Source organism: Odontesthes bonariensis, chromosome 10 (genome assembly GCF_027942865.1).
Source record: "Odontesthes bonariensis isolate fOdoBon6 chromosome 10, fOdoBon6.hap1, whole genome shotgun sequence".
NCBI lineage: Eukaryota > Metazoa > Chordata > Actinopteri > Atheriniformes > Atherinopsidae > Odontesthes > Odontesthes bonariensis.
This window is the reverse complement of record NC_134515.1, coordinates 30,352,721-30,368,633: the sequence shown is the minus strand read 5'-3', so window position 1 is coordinate 30,368,633 and position 15,913 is coordinate 30,352,721. Positions and strand designations below refer to the sequence as shown.

The following is a 15,913-nucleotide window of genomic DNA, read 5'->3' as shown; positions in this document are numbered from 1 at the left end:
GAAACATCCACTGCATGTGGAGCTAGAGGAAGATGTTTGCCCTCGAGGCTTTCAGAAAGACTTTAGGAAGTCAGATAAGAAGGATAAAAAACAAGAAGTGTTTATAGGAGAAGGGTTGTGATAGAGGAATGGATCACAGACTGGATTTCTGTAAGGAGATAGGAAATCTTTATGCATATGACATCAAAACATATGACATTATTCTAGTATAATTAGTTTTTGGGTGGTTCTGGTAGAAAGCCTTGAGGGCAAACTTCTCCCATGTGCAAACAGCTTCATGTATCATCAAATCTAACTTTCTTCCTCTCCTTCCTTGTCTCTTCCGCAGCCCTGCCGAAGGTAATGATTAATGTGCGTACCTCAGTGCAGACTGTGATGATTGGGAACTCTGTGGAGTTTGAATGCCAGGCTGTTGGCGACCCGGAGCCCACGGTCAAGTGGAGTAAAGTTGATGGTTCTCTGCCGGCCCACATCATGGTGAAGGGTGGCATGCTGAGGATCCAGCAGGTGACGGAGGCCGATGCCGGCCAGTACCGCTGCACGGCCACCAACGACGTGGGATCGGTTCAGTCTCAGGTGGTCCTTAATGTCCAGTGTGAGTACAAGAGAGGATCGTTTTCTCTTTCATCACGTACACATGCATGTACTTGGAACCGTGTTGATGCATTATGATGCCGGTGAAAGTTTGCGATGCTCATCGTCATTTAAATCTTCTGCCCAGCCCTTCCTCAAATTCCCGCACTGCCAGAAACAAAGGAAGTGACAGTTGGGTCTGATGCAGTCTTGCCCTGTGTTGCTTCAGGATACCCTGTGCCTGAAATCAAATGGTCAAAGGTAACTATGATATCCTCCAATTCATTTTTCTAAGGCAGAGTGTTGAGCAGCTATTTCTAAGAGGCTTGGTTTTAGGTCCACTTTTCACCTCAGAGGAAGGGGCCAACACAAATGAATTCTAAGCTGTAAGAAATTATTACTTTCTCCAGTGGTGCCTCTTAAGTATACTCTTATTTTTGCAATAGATAAAACACCCTGCGACACAAACATGATCGTGTAAGAGTACTCTGTGTCATATTTAGTTGCTCCAAAAATGAGCCCAAGGTATTTTCACATCATTACAGCCCGGCTCTAACAAACTATTTAGTAAACAGGTGTTGGTACACCACTGGCTTTATCTCGTATCCTTACACCATGACATATTTCTATCCTGATTGGGGTGGTCTGTTCTCCTTCAGAAAAAATATGCAAGCGCGCAAGGCGTAAAAAAGTGATCATATGCTATGTCCTTCACAGTGACCAGAGGTCCGTTTCACAAAGCAGGTTTAGTGAAAACTCTGAGTTTATTAACCCTGAAATGAGGGAAACTCTGAGTTTTCCGTTTCACAAAGGGAGGTAACTCAAACCCGAGAAAGAGGGGTAACTCTGGCCTGTTTCACAAAGAGAGGTAACTTAACCTCTCAGTCAGTTACCATAGTAACAGACTCTATGAACCTAACATGGTCGGGACCAGGTTTTACTCAAGAAACCTCGAGTTTCTCTCTGTCTCCGCCCTCTTTCAGCCTCACACGCCATTTGATTTCCTCATTCATTCAGTCAGCAGAGCGAGTTCTTCTACTTCTAGAAGTCCATTACGCACAGTAAGAGATGACTTTTGTCACGAACATGGCATGTCCTTTTGACAACGATCCCGTGGATGAAGGTGCAGCATTATTGCGCAGAGAATTAAATATTCGTCAGGAGATGGTTATCAGACGTTTAGATGTTTTAGCATTTACAGACAATTATCTTTTTGAGCCGCACCATCAGAATTTTGTTGGGACAAAAAAAAAAAGACATAAAAGACAAATAAATATTTGTATGAATAGGCTTAAAAAAAGATATAGATAGGCCTATTATATTTTATAAAGACACTTGTGTATTGGTGGTGGACTCCCTCCAGGGATTCCCTCAGCCACTGGCCTTCCGTTAGAGGTGGAGGTGCTGGGCACCACCCGTTTTACGGGCATCTGCCTTCTTTCTGTTGGCTCAGTAGAAGTCTGTGTTAGTGTAAATAGGCTTAATTATTTAACAGAACATGATATACACGAGAAGACATTTATGTGTGTTATGTCGCATTATGTCGGGGATAAACCACTTAATATTTACTTTACAGTGTAAAACATGATCTAAATGAGGTACCTCCATGCCGAGGTCTCACCTGTTTGAACAATGTTTTTATATTTCATCTTAAGCTGCTGCCAAGTGCGCTTCTCCCCCGCGCGATTGCACCTGCATGAAATAAATGAATGGGTTACCATTCAAGCAGTTTCCCTGTAATATTATTGTGATTGCAAAGGACTACATTTAAACTTACGCTTTGCTGCTGCAGAGGTGTTGCTCTTCTTTCTAAAAACGTGTTGAAACTCGCCGTATGAGCGCATTAAGATTTCCAATTCGAGGTTGGTGAAAAAACGTAGCCCGCCTCTTACCCGTTGCCATGGTGACTCGTCACCTCCATTGATGTTGGCTTTTTAAATTTGTGGTGCACACGCAAAACTCAAGGTGAAACTACTCAGAGTTGACTAAACTCACTCAAATCAGCGTTTCTGGAACCGAAAACTCAGTTTTCTATCTCAGAATAGCTCAACTCAGAGTTCAGGAATAGACTCAGAGTTGGTTGAACCTGCTTTGTGAAACGGATTCCAGATCTCAGCCCAAGTGAACACTTTTGGAGCGGTCATGCTGAGCAGCACTTTCCACCACCATCAGAACACTTAATGTGTCTTTTTTGTTAGAGTGGTGTCTCAGAGACCTGCAGAGTCAATAGGTGCTACTCAAAGTCAAGAAAGACTCTTAATGGCTATGTTTCTAGGATGCCACGTCATAAAGTCTCGCAAGGGGACTGTTCCATTTCAATGATCCTTGAGAGGACTTAGTCCTTTGTATGTTCAAATTTCAAGTATGTTTCTCTGTATCTGGACTGTTGTCAAAATACCCACAATTCTTTGAAGGTGGGACCATTGCTGAGACCTGTGCCCACTTGTTATGACTATTCCTTTACCTATTTTCCAAATGCAAAGATTTAGTCTTTCCTGGCCTAAAAAGGACATGACTTGGAAGCAGCTTGTGTCAAGAAGCACACACACTTTGGGTTGATTTTTTTTTTCTTATATTTTTTCACGTATATAATTCTTGTGTCTGTTTTTCAAGATGGAGGGAGAGCTCGCTCCTAAGTGTTTCCAGGAGGCCAACGTGCTGACGGTTCCTCGGATTACCCATGAAGATTCTGGCACTTATGTGTGTACTGCCTCCAATAAACAGGGCAAAGTGGAAGCCTTCACTAGACTCGACGTCCATGGTGAGCTTGAAATATGAGAGGATCCTGCGCATGGCTTAAAAAAATTTGAGTACAAAACCACAGTGTCAGTATCTAAATATGACATGTGCCTTTTCAGAGAGAGTGATGCCATACTTTGCCCAGGAGCCTTTGTCATACCTCACCCTGCCCACCATCAAAAACGCCTACAAAGCTTTCAGCATAAAGATCAACTTCAGACCTGATAATGTTGATGGTAAGGGTGTACATCCCTAAATTTGCTCCAAAGCTGAATTGTGTAGTCTAATAATGTCTGTTATTTTATTTCTTGAATAATGAGACTTATTGGTTATTTAAGTATTTTTTTTACTTACGTACCATTTTTGTAATGTGTTTTTTTCATATTTCTTTATGTACTTTCACTGCATCTTCTGTTCCTTCCCTCTCTCCCACACCTCACCCATGTGGTGGGAAGGTCTCATTTTGTACGCTGGTGAGTCTCAGGAGGCCAAGGCCGATGTTGGCAGTTCTGCTTTCTGGCTGCGTCAGTCTGCCCATCATGCTCAGAGCTGATTTATGGGCTGTGAAAGACACACAAGACAGTGCATGGCCAATGTCTTCAGTCATGATCTCACATTTACATGTAGCTGAATTCCAATGTTCCTCATCAGACTCTACATTAGGCCTGGCAGCTGGACGTCATACACGTCAAGTCAAATTGCTTTCGCGAGTTTATAGTTTCTTTTGAGCCAAGTCACAGCTGTTGCAGGATGTGTGGGGGCGTGACAGCAAAATGCCAAGAAATGACAGGGGGAAATCTTTATCTCTATTTCCAGTTTATTTCTGGCCACTTGTCTGGGACATGTCCCAGCTCCCCCCATGAGCATGCACTGCTCATGTATATTACGCATGTTTTTTTCCAGCATGTGGAGAAAGAGAAAGGAGGACGAGCAGTGTGTGACTGGTTGCATTTTCCAGCCCATTGATTGGATGGCAGTTGATAACATGGCTTTGGTTGGCTTTAGATTTGCGACACCATGGCATGCTGCTTTACCATCCAGCTTTTGAGGAGTTTTTTCTCTCTCATTGGACTTGCAAACAATATCCATCCTAACAAGTCACTGAAATTAAATCAGTTTTATTGATTTGCTTTTTGAGCAAAAAAAAAAAAAAAAGAAAAGAAATAAATCTGATGATTAGCTTTAGGAAATGAAAAATGGAAATGATTCCCAATTAATAGTTTTCACACCATGTACAAAGAAAAATCATAGATTTGCTGGCTTGCTAAGATGGATATTACATTTAGAATCAAGCCCAATTCCAGAAGAGTTGGAACACTATGTAAAATGTGAATAAAAACAGACTGCAATGATTGACAAATATCATAAACCTTTATTTTATTTACACTGGAACACAGAAAACATAACAAATGTTGAACGTGACACAAATATTAACTCATCCTGATTGTGATGGCAGCGACATGTCTCAGAAAAGGTGTGACAGGGCCAAAAAGGCTGAAAAATGAAGTGGTACTAATTTGAAACTTCTGATTATTGCAGCTAGCACCTGAGAGAGGCAGAGTCTCTCAGAAGTAAACATTCAGCAATCTGCGAGTAACTTCAAATCATGGAGCAATTATAGAATCATGTGAAATTGCAAAGACTTTCAATTTTCCGTCATCTAGCGTACATAATCATCAAAAGATTGTGTCATCATCAAAAGAGGTCTCTGTGGGCACGGGACACAGGTGTTTGATGCCCATGATCTTCAGAACCTCAGGTAGCACTGCTTTAAAAACAGGCATTATTCTGTCATGGAAATCGCTGCATGGGCTCAGGAACACTTCCAGAAATCATTGCCTGTGAACAGAGTTCACCGTCCCATCCATGTGCAGGTTAAACGTCTGTCATGCAAAGAAGAAGCCATATAACTCATTCTATTTTAATTGGACCAAAGGTAATTTAAAGCGCACTTAGGCAAACTGTCCCGTGGTTGTAGAAATTGAAATATGAAATCCTTTTTGGAATTCATATACACCGCATCCTCCAGACTAAGGAGGAAAGGGACCATCCAGCTTGTTATCAGCGCTTGGTTCAAAAGCCTGCTTCTCTGGTGGTCTGGGGACGCATTAGTGAATATGGAACTGGCAACTTGTAGATCTGAAAAGGCATCATCAATGCTGAAAGGTGTATACATTTTTTTAGAGCAACATGTGCTCCCAGCCAGACAATATCTTTCTCAGAAAAGGCTTTGCATGTTTCAACGAGACCATGCAAAATCTTACACTGCATCTATTACAACAGCATGGCCTCGTAGTAAAAGAGTCCAGGTTCTGGATTGACCTGTCTGTAGTCCAGAACAAGACATCAGGTGCATCACCAAACTCAAAACACAACAAAAGAAGTCCCATATCGCACTAGAATAGGACAGCATTCATAACCCAAAGATCCAGAAACTCATCTCCTCAGTTCCCAGACGTTTGCAGACTTGTTAAAAGGAGAGGGAATTCTTGAGACACGTTGTTGCCATCAAATACAAGATGAGCTTGTAGTTTTCATGACTAAACATAAGACTCACATTTGATATGTTTCCTATGTTCTGTTGTGAATAAAAAATTGGCCTCTAACATTTGCAATTCATTGTATTCTGTTTCTTTCTATTTTACACAGTGTGATAACATTTATTTAGGATTGCATTTACAGGCAGTAACTTAGTATGTTTTGCTGGCTTAGGCATGATCCTCTACAATGGCCAGAGGAGGACCACAGGAGCTGACTTCATCTCTCTGGGACTTGTGGGTGGCCGCCTGGAGTTCAGGTCAGGCCTCTTAAAGCCACCTGTTTTATGTCACTTTAGTAAATACACCATGGTGAAAGCTGTTTGATTTGATAAATCTGTGTAATCTCAGGTTTGACGTTGGCTCTGGCATGGCCACCATACGTGACCCTAACCCCATTAAACTAGGAGAGTTTCATACAGTTGAGCTGTATCGCAACCTCACCCTGGGATATATCATTGTCGATGGAGGAGAGCCCATCAATGGCAGCTCGCAGGTACTGTACTGTGAATGTAGAGCTATGCGTTAGCCATATGCATTTTATTATTTTCTGTCAGTGAAGATGATATTTTCTTCCTTAATCAGGGCAAATTCCAGGGCCTCGATCTGAATGAAGAGTTGCATGTGGGTGGTTACCCCAACTACACAGTCCTCGCCAAAACTGCTGGCATTAAGACCGGTTTTGTGGGTACGTTTTGCTGGTGCTTCACTCTGTTTTGGATCGATACACTGTTTTCAGTTTGTGATGTGGTGTTCTTACTGAAATCTACACAGGTTGCATCCGTCAGCTGGTCATCCAGGGAGAGGAAGTCATCTTTAAAGACCTCGACCGCAGCTCTACTGGCGTCACAAACTGTCCCACCTGCAAAGATCATCCATGCCAGGTCAGTTTAATCAATCCATGTCGTGTTATTTTTCATGTTTTTTGTCCACTTTTCATACCATCAAGTTCGGTAAAATTGTTTCCTGTACTGGCTCAGAATGGAGGAAGGTGTGAGGACTCAGAAACCAGCTTGTATAAGTGTAGATGCCTCGGAGGATTTACAGGCAGCAACTGCCAGCACCACTCATCTCTCCACTGTCACTCAGGTACATGTGAATCAACAGCTAACTTCACGAGTAAACAAAGACTATTAGTATGCACTTTTAACAGCAAAGTGTTATAAATGACATTGATAAAAGAAATGATCTCAGTTTACAATCTTTCACAACCTTGACTTCCTCAGAGGCCTGCGGACCAGACGCAACTTGTATCAACCGCCCGAGTGGCCTGGGATACGACTGTCGCTGCCATCTTGGCAAGTCTGGAAACAAATGCATGGCTGGTAAGACAGGAAGTTACCCATAACTTTCACCAAAAAAAAAGGAAATAAGTAAATGACTCAGCTAGTTTTTCAGTATAATGAAACATTTGTAAATCTTTCATTGATTCTCGCCAGGGGAATTGGTGACTACTCCACTGTTTGATGGTGTGGAGTCATATATCGCTTATCCTCCCCTGACCAACGTCCATGATGACCTGCGTGTTGAGCTGGAGTTTAAGCCACTGGAGAGAAATGGCCTCATGTTCTTCTGCGGTGGGAAAAAAATGAAGGTGGAGGACTTTGTGGCCATTTCCATGGTGGAGGGACATGTGGAGTTCAGATATGAACTGGGCACAGGTAAACTCTGCAGAATATCTTTATAGATATCAGTGTTTCATTGTTTTAGAGAGGCTTCAATCCTGTTTGTCTCCCTTTGAATCGTCTGCTTTACTGAATTGATTTCTATAATTCAAGCTTAAGCAACTTTTCCATTTTGCTGTGCACCTTTTATGATTTTCAGGACAGGCAATCCTTCTAAGTCCTGAGCCAGTCTCTCTGGGCCAATGGCACAGAGTTGTAAGCGAGCGGAACAAGAAGGCCGGACACCTGAGGGTGGACCAAGGCCCAGTGGAGAGGAAGACATCTCCAGGAAATGCTCAGGGCCTCAATATCCACACCCAGATGTATCTGGGAGGAGTGCCTACAATGGAAATCCTTCCCAAGCCTGCAAACGTCAGCGAAATGTTTGAGGGCTGTATTGGAGAGGTGATAATTCTCTTTACTGAAGAAATAACAAACAGCTTAATGAATATTTTTTGAGGATGTTCAAGTTTAACCTTGTTTGCTCCTCCTGTGCAGGTATCAATCAACAACAAGAAGGTGGATCTTTCCTACAGCTTCACTGAGAGCAAATCCATCAGCAAATGTGTGGACAGCAGCCCCTGCGACCGCCGGCCCTGCCTCAATGGTGGAGTCTGCATGTCTAGTGCTGAATATGAGTACCAGTGCCTCTGTAAGGATGGATTCGAAGGTTAGTGCTTGAGGGAAAAGACATTGCAAGTGCCAGATCAGCTAGTTTTTCTCTTAAAAAAATCTGGTAAATTTACACATTTCCTCCTGGCTCATTGCGGATGACTTCACAGGTGAGCGTTGTGAGGTGGTGAAAGACGTGTGCCAGAGCGACCGTCAGTGCCAAAATGGTGGTCGCTGTGTCAACGGCCAGTGTGTGTGTTCATCTGGGCACACAGGTCTCAATTGTGAGGAAGGTAAGTATTAAGTAGCATAATAAGCATGTATGCACCAATTAAACAATCTAAAAGCCAGAAACAGCAGGAGCCAAGGAGGATAACATGTCTTATTGTATTTTCTATTCATTTCTAAGCAATGTCATTTCAAAAGCAAAACCCAAGTCTTTTTCAAATATGTATCACCTCGGCCGTGGACAAAGATGGTCATCATCAAAGCAAAAAGATCAAGCAAGACCCATAAAGCCCATAAGAGTCCGATTTTCAACAAAATCAAGCCCATCTAATTTCAGACAGCTTTACAGGTCACTCCCAGCATTGCACGGCATGCTGGGAAAAACACCCTAAATGATTACACGTGTCTTTATCCTGCACTCTCATGGCTGTATCCTGCACACACAGGCCAGGTCCTCAGCTTCCCAGAGGCTCCGTGGAATTCAGAGGCTAGCGAGGCAAATGGTACAGTATTTCAATATTCAGTCTGCCTGACAAGACCGTGACTAACAGGGCCCCCTCTGAGTTCGGGGGGCCCCACGTCTCGTCCAAGCTCAACCTCAACTGTCTATTGCCTAACACATTTGCGCACATTAAACACAAACCATGCATCTGTTCTCAACTGGCAACTGAGGTTCTTACCCCCTTTGGAAAGTTGGGAGAGGGGAATTCTGCATCTGAACCAAAAAGGCAACAGTGTGGTAGACTGCAGATGGGAAATAAACAGACTAATGCACTGTTTTCATACAGGAAATGGTAGAAATGTGGAATTCCCCCCCCTTTTTCTTTTCTTACTTCCTGTCATGTCAGTGTCTGTAAGGTGGCTACTCACAAAATGCACACTTATTTCTTTCAACTTGAAAACTGCCTGTCCCACACACAGAAATGTAAACCAATTGTTTTCATTGAAACTGTCTAAGTCAGATCATTCAGTCTGTTTCATGTCCAAACATTCACATCTTTACTAACTTTGACTGTCTTCTGTAAGTATGGTGTGGTGGTTGTTTGAATGCGATGCATTCCATGCATATTCTGAGCACAATGGGATTTAAATGCATGGAGCAATGGTTGTGGTCAGTTTAAGTTGTATCTCTGTGAGAGTCGGAGGTCTTAGGTGCTGTAGTGGGTCAGGAATGGCAAGTATTAGCTCGTGCGCTGGAGAGAGCTGTCAAATGGATATGCATCATGGAGTTTTGTGCTTCAGTATTTGCATATTGATTCTGGACATATACTGATATCCAGGAGTATGATGCGTTATTTCAGATACGTATTTAATGTGAGACTTTGAAACATTTGAGAAAAGAAACAGCTTCTTACCTCATTCCAATGAAATCTGGTTTTACCCATAGACAGGTGACAAATTTTTGATAAAACCAACATAAAATGGTTCAGTAAGGCGTTTGCCCAACACATGCAGCCAAGACACCTGAAATCAAGTCAAGACGTTAATTTCACAAGTGTTCGATGTAACAGAATTAAAAGCAAATGAAGGGGAAAAGTATGCAAGCTAATTGTGTTGTACCAGCTTGGGCCTACACATTTTCTTTCTAAAGGTTTGCTATCAGAAGCTAAAATAAGCTACCTTTCATTCCAAACCATCAAAGACAATCCCTCTATATACTGATCTGGTATAGTATCAATATTATATGTAAACCTTCATTTGTATGGGAAATAGCATGCTATTTATTTCCCTAAAAGTTACACAATTTTCCTTTTTGGGCAACATTACCAAATAAAGTCTTTGTTGTAAGTGATTTTATTGACAATATACTTCTATGTGTCTGCAAATATTGTATCTAACCAAGCGTGTCATAACAGTGAATCCTCTGTGCTTTTAACACCAGAGGGCACTGTAACAGTGAGGATGACAGTTCCCAATAAACCTGCATCACTTTTTATTCTACTATATTTTGTTTTAGATTCGCCCTATCAGTATGCAGCTCATTTCCGCAGTAACGGATACATTGCCCTTCCTAGATCCATCTTCCCGAGAAGGTAACAGTTCTTTTAACGTTGTTTAACTCTCATAGTAGATGAATTTTGAGTTTTTTTAATGACTCATCAACGATGGAATTATTATTTTTGTTATTTAATTGAATCTGTTTCAGTGCCCATGACTCACCAGAGACGATTGAAATGGAAATCAGCACCAGCTCTTCCGAGGGCTTGATCCTGTGGCAGGGAGTGGTAAGCTCTGCCCCCGATCTTTGATACTCAAATGCCACCCCTCTACATTTTTTTTTGCAATCCTCATCCTAACTTTGCTCCTGCACCCCATCACTGTTCATCATCACCTCAACTCGTGTGTCAGAACTCACAGATGTTTTCATGTCAGTTATCTTATTTACCACCAGTAATGCACGGCTGACACAAAACTGTCATTTCTTCGTGTTGAGTAACAATCATCATCTCACTGTCTAATTCGTTCCCGCGCCGCTGAGGCTGTGACATTGTCGGGCATGTTGGCTGCGAGCAACGGCTCTTTCTGACATCACTAAATACATGCATGAGCTTCTCTAACTCACCCTCCCTTTTCTTCAGGAGACCAATGGCGCACGCAATTTGCGAAAGGTGCATGCTAGTAAAAAGGTATCCACTCCAACACAAGACACTCTAAGTTATTTTGCCTGTATGCTAAAAAAAAAAAGGAAGAAGAATCAGATTTACAGAAGTGCAGAGATACTTCTAGAGAAACACTGGATATGAGATAAGTTATACGTCTCAGTTCTATGCACATCTGTGTATAAAGACTTGTTCTGGCGTTGATATTTTGCATGGAAGATTTTGTGCCACACGTCACATTGTTTGGAATGATCCCACTGCATTGCTTCAAGTTTATTCACTACAGCACTTGATGTGGAAAATTACCACAGGTCAGCTTGTCCAAGGCCAGTATTGATAGTAGTGAGTGACGCAACATCTTCTTCTATTAACTTAACACATTTATTTTCAGCAACTCGGAGAACACGGTAGAGGCAAAGACTTCATCAGCCTTGGCCTACAAAACGGGCACCTCGTCTTCAGGTGATTCCACCCTGTGATTATTTACTTCTGCTGACATCTAGAGGCTTTTCAACATTATTTTCAGTTCATGTCCATGTTGTAGTAATGCTGACAATTTATACAATATCCAGTTACCAGCTGGGCAGCGGAGAAGCGAAAATCATATCCCGAAGGTCTATCAATGATGGGACATGGCATAAGATCACTGCAGTCAGGTATGATTAAATATTATATCCTGCAGTCCTTTGCTTTACATGTATAAAACTCCCTGGGTCCTGTTACATCATGACCTGTGTTTCTTTTAACTCACAGAACTGGAAAAGATGGATATGTCCAGATTGATGGAGGAGAAACACTACGTGGACAGTCTAAGGGCAAAAGCCTCATGGTCAACACCAAAGGCAGTTTATACCTTGGTGAGCATCTACAAAGTGACTAAATTAAGTATAAGGCTGAAGATATAACTGGTGACATTCTAAAGAAATAGTCATATTTAGGAAAATGAAGTTTTAAATTCAGTAAAAAATATATATATACAATTACTGCCCTGTCAATTGGGAGAAAAAGTAATTAGAGTGTGCACCTAGCTTAACTGAAAAAAATGGAACTAAATTCTGTGTCTAAATTGTAGCTATCAAACTTAAGCTAACTTTCCTTGGCAACATTTTCATCATTCACATGTGTACCACATTTTGTTCCTGTATTATAAATATAAAACTTACAAAGCATAGAAAACTCAGTAACAGTACGTTTGTAGCTTTTGTTGACATACTAATGAAATTAGCTAGTTAGCCACTTGGAAGTTCACAGTTTATTGGTGGGTTTAGCCACCATCTTTCAAGTCAAGTGAGCCTTCTGGCTCTTTGTTCAACTTATATAAGCAAAGTCACGCAAACATTTTAATTTATGTTTCCTGTTACATTTGTGGCTTTTTGTTTCTACAACATTCTTACTTTAAAAGCTCCAAGTAGGGTTGCCAACCGTCCATTGAAATACGGAATCGTCCCGTATTTAGGAAAAGCTTTTGTTTCTTTTTGATTCCGTTTTTCAAGGGATGGTTGGCAACCATAGAAGGTCAATTTTCCACCCATATCTTCTCACAGATAAATGTTCATATCAGATAGAATTGTCAACTTCTTATCCTTTGTTGTTATGCTTTCACATTAGCTTAAAGGGACAAATCCAACAAGGTGGCCCAAGAGTCCTGTGTGAGAAATTTGATCCCTGGTTGGTTTTATGAGTATTATATTTTATGTGACAGGTGGAGCACCCGACATGGCTGCTATGACAGGAGGGAAGTTTTTGTCAGGAATGACGGGCTGCGTGAGGAACCTGACGCTGATGAACGCTAGGCCAGGACAGCAGGCAGCCCAGGCCATCGACCTGCAGGCCCACGCTGCCCATGGAATCAACGTTCAACCCTGCTCCTCATAGACACATATGTACAAACACACACATACACACAGAGAGACTATGGAGGGATGTCATACACACACAGAGAGACTTACACACATAGAGCCTGACACAAACTTGGTGCTTGGCTGCTACCAAAAAGAAAAACACAAACCACGACGCAAAACGATGCTTTTCTCTGTGTGCAGTAAAACCAAAAAGAAAGAAAAATTTAAAAAATGTTAACAAGTCTTCTCCTCCACAGTGTTGTATTCTGAATGAAGGACTATAAGCAAAGGTCAAGCTTTTCATACTTCAAGCAGCAGTTTTAGAAGATTAAGAGTAAAGCATGTTAGGTCTTCTACGATGGGTCAGATCCTATGGAGATGGAGAGGTTTTTACAGCACTGAATTTTTATTTATATACATATGAATTTATATATTATATTTGTGGGGGGTTAAAACATGCAAACTAACCATACAACTGCTCTTCAACTTTCCTAGAGTTTATTCTGGGTTCTAATACTGTGTGTCCAGGGCTTTTCATAGGCCTAACTGTATTAATACTTGAAGACGTTTAGGCCTTCTTTCTTCACTTATGTAGAGAAACCTCTTCTTGTTTTTTTTTTGTTTGTTTTTTTTTTGCGAGCATGCTTAAAGTCTTTAACAAACTGTTGGGAGAGGAGTGCACATGGTCACAGTCACATGCAGCTTCAGTACACAACTCAGGATGTCAAAAAACAAATGAATAACTGCAAATATTACAAGTACTGCTGCTTTAACTCAAGCACATGTTTGCTTTACACACACACTGTTGTGTCTTCTTTGTCTATATTTGTTCTTTTTTTTATGAAAAGAAAGAAACCTTGGTGCTAATGTCAGACATGAAGATGCAGCATATAGTCATAGGTTTACCTGTCTGTCTTTTTATTTAGTCATTTGGATAACGTATAGATGAAGAAAACAATCGATAGTCTTTTGTTGATATGCATGGCATTTTGCGGTTGATTTGATAACGATATGGTGTAGTTTGCTGCCTCCGCATTCTTATGTGATTGAGTAGATCTCAAAAAGGACCTGTTCGGAACTGAGAAGGGTGTAATTTTTTTATGTGTGGTTGTTGAAAATGTTATTTTATGTGTTAAACTATCTGCCAGTCAGGTAGATACCCGTTTCAGTTGAGAATGAGTGTGTACGCAGAGTGGATTTGGAAGCACTTTTTTCAGCCCTGTCTGTTTCTCACAGGTCACTCCACATAAAGCCCCACCAAGAGTCAGGTGTGTGTCTCTGTGTGTGTCATTATCCATATCCTCAGGAGGGTGGATCCAGAACTGCCTCAAGTTTTTTACTTCAATTTCAGGTTTGGTAGCTTTAGTGACACCTCAGTAAGCTCTAAAACTCTGAAGATTCTGTTGTTCTGCAGGCTGTTTTCTCTGCAGAGGGAGAGTCATCTGCAGCAGTACACAGTTGGATTTATATTTGATCATGAAGAAATGCAGTGGAAGCCTCCTGCAGGTGCTGTGATCAGTAGTGCAGCTCCAATAAAGCATGCTCGCCCGCTTTTAGTCGACCACACACCAAACCACAACGGCACGATCGCTTTGGGGCTCACAGGCCTTTTTTTTTCTTCTTTTTGACAGCTTAAGATATGTGTATTAATATCCTAAAACGAGCACTATCTTTTCGATTTCAGTTGCTTCATTTTTATTTATTTCATTGGTTTCCTTTTCCTTTTTCCCCACTGCTTTTGTTTAAAGATTTGATTCTGCTGTTTTAGAGCAAATACAGAAGCTTGCTGTTTTCTCTTCTGTCGTCATTGAGTATTGCCTCCTACACCCTGTTGCCCCCCCCTCCCCTCATGTTTGAGTTTGATCGATCAGTAAGTTCATTACAAAGCACCAAAAAATGATTTCATGAAAGTCAAGTCAAATCGAGTCAAGTCAAGTTTATTTGTATAGCACATTTCATGTACAAAGCAATTCAAAGTGCTTTACATAAAATAAAAGCATTACAGCGGGGGGAGTGGAAGAGAAGAAGCATTAAAAGAATATAAAGAGAAACAAATAAAATAATTCAAATGAATTAAAATGATTAAAAACAAGCAACAGTCTAGATAAGTTCAAAGATACCGTGCAGATTTCATGCATAGACACATGAGAAGAGAAATATTTTTAACCTGGATTTAAAAATGTCTACATTGAAACGTTAATATGTAATACCTGACTGCAGCTGCCTGCTCAAGTGGATGAAAACTGGTCTTATTGTTCACTTGATGAATAAATGTCTTAGGTTCCAAATGAATGCAGAGAAGGGTGTCATCATGAACATGTGGGTTAAAAAGAGCAAACGCTGTGGTCCGGGTTTAGGACATTAAAGTAGAGGATTATTGTGTGTGTGCCTGTTGTTGGGTGTCTTTTGTATATCTACTCTTAAACTGGATTGTCACATCTACACTGTCACCAAATACAAATTTCACAGGTGCACTTTTGGTCACTTTTATATTGGTTTTCTTTTTAAAAACTCAATTGTTCACTTCTGAATGGCAGACAGAAGCAAAAATAATAACTCAGTTAATTATTGAAAGTGTACTGCGTGGAAATGATCCATGTCAGCCTGATCTGACTTTTGGAAAGATGCTCCCCTTTGCCCTTGCTGTTTCCTAAATAAAAACAAAATTCATGTGCTATTTTTAATCTGGTGAGTTTTCTTTTCTTTTTTTTTTACCTCTTTGCTGCAAGGAACAATTTCACATCACTCTTTACAGGCGGCCCTTTGTGTAGTCGAGGTAATCCCTGAACTGGATCCCTGAAGAGACGCAAATTAATCTGCCCATTTAGAAAATCAAGACCCAGTGTTGCCTCACAGAGGTTACACCCAAACCACGTTTGTAAAATAAGCCTGTTCTATAAGTTCTCTCTCCTCATCTTACTTCAAGTTGCATTCAAGTTTCCCTGGCAACAGATAAATAAAAAATCTGATAAAATCAGTGTATACTGGCAAGCTCAAACAAAAAAAAGTCTTTTGAAAGAATAAATGGTGCGTTAAATTACTGAAACTGATAGAATATTGAGAAATATACAATGTTACAGTGTGTTTTAATAACGTTGTGAATATTGTGCGGAGTCAGA

General features: G+C 41.0%; 1 protein-coding gene across 4 annotated transcripts in view; it reads left to right on the top strand.

Moving 5' to 3' along the window:
• hspg2 (heparan sulfate proteoglycan 2) overlaps positions 1–15,478 on the top strand; it is a 106,971-nt gene extending 91,493 nt beyond the window's left edge. For 2 of the 4 annotated variants that reach the window (XM_075475232.1, XM_075475233.1), the window contains 21 exons: positions 329–595; positions 722–834; positions 3,187–3,334; positions 3,432–3,548; positions 6,025–6,109; positions 6,201–6,345; positions 6,435–6,537; positions 6,624–6,733; positions 6,830–6,938; positions 7,076–7,174; positions 7,289–7,510; positions 7,674–7,918; positions 8,012–8,183; positions 8,296–8,418; positions 8,800–8,856; positions 10,311–10,386; positions 10,500–10,578; positions 11,345–11,415; positions 11,526–11,609; positions 11,707–11,810; positions 12,656–15,478. In XM_075475232.1, the coding sequence (XP_075331347.1) occupies positions 329–595; positions 722–834; positions 3,187–3,334; positions 3,432–3,548; positions 6,025–6,109; positions 6,201–6,345; positions 6,435–6,537; positions 6,624–6,733; positions 6,830–6,938; positions 7,076–7,174; positions 7,289–7,510; positions 7,674–7,918; positions 8,012–8,183; positions 8,296–8,418; positions 8,800–8,856; positions 10,311–10,386; positions 10,500–10,578; positions 11,345–11,415; positions 11,526–11,609; positions 11,707–11,810; positions 12,656–12,828 (2,702 nt within the window). In that variant the 3' untranslated portion in view covers positions 12,829–15,478. Of the gene's footprint in view, positions 1–328; positions 596–721; positions 835–3,186; positions 3,335–3,431; positions 3,549–3,767; positions 3,786–6,024; positions 6,110–6,200; positions 6,346–6,434; positions 6,538–6,623; positions 6,734–6,829; positions 6,939–7,075; positions 7,175–7,288; positions 7,511–7,673; positions 7,919–8,011; positions 8,184–8,295; positions 8,419–8,799; positions 8,857–10,310; positions 10,387–10,499; positions 10,579–10,932; positions 10,981–11,344; positions 11,416–11,525; positions 11,610–11,706; positions 11,811–12,655 lie in introns of all 4 variants that reach the window. The other 2 variants (XM_075475230.1, XM_075475231.1) reach the window with 2 other exon arrangements.
• The last annotated feature ends 435 nt before the right edge of the window (positions 15,479–15,913 follow it).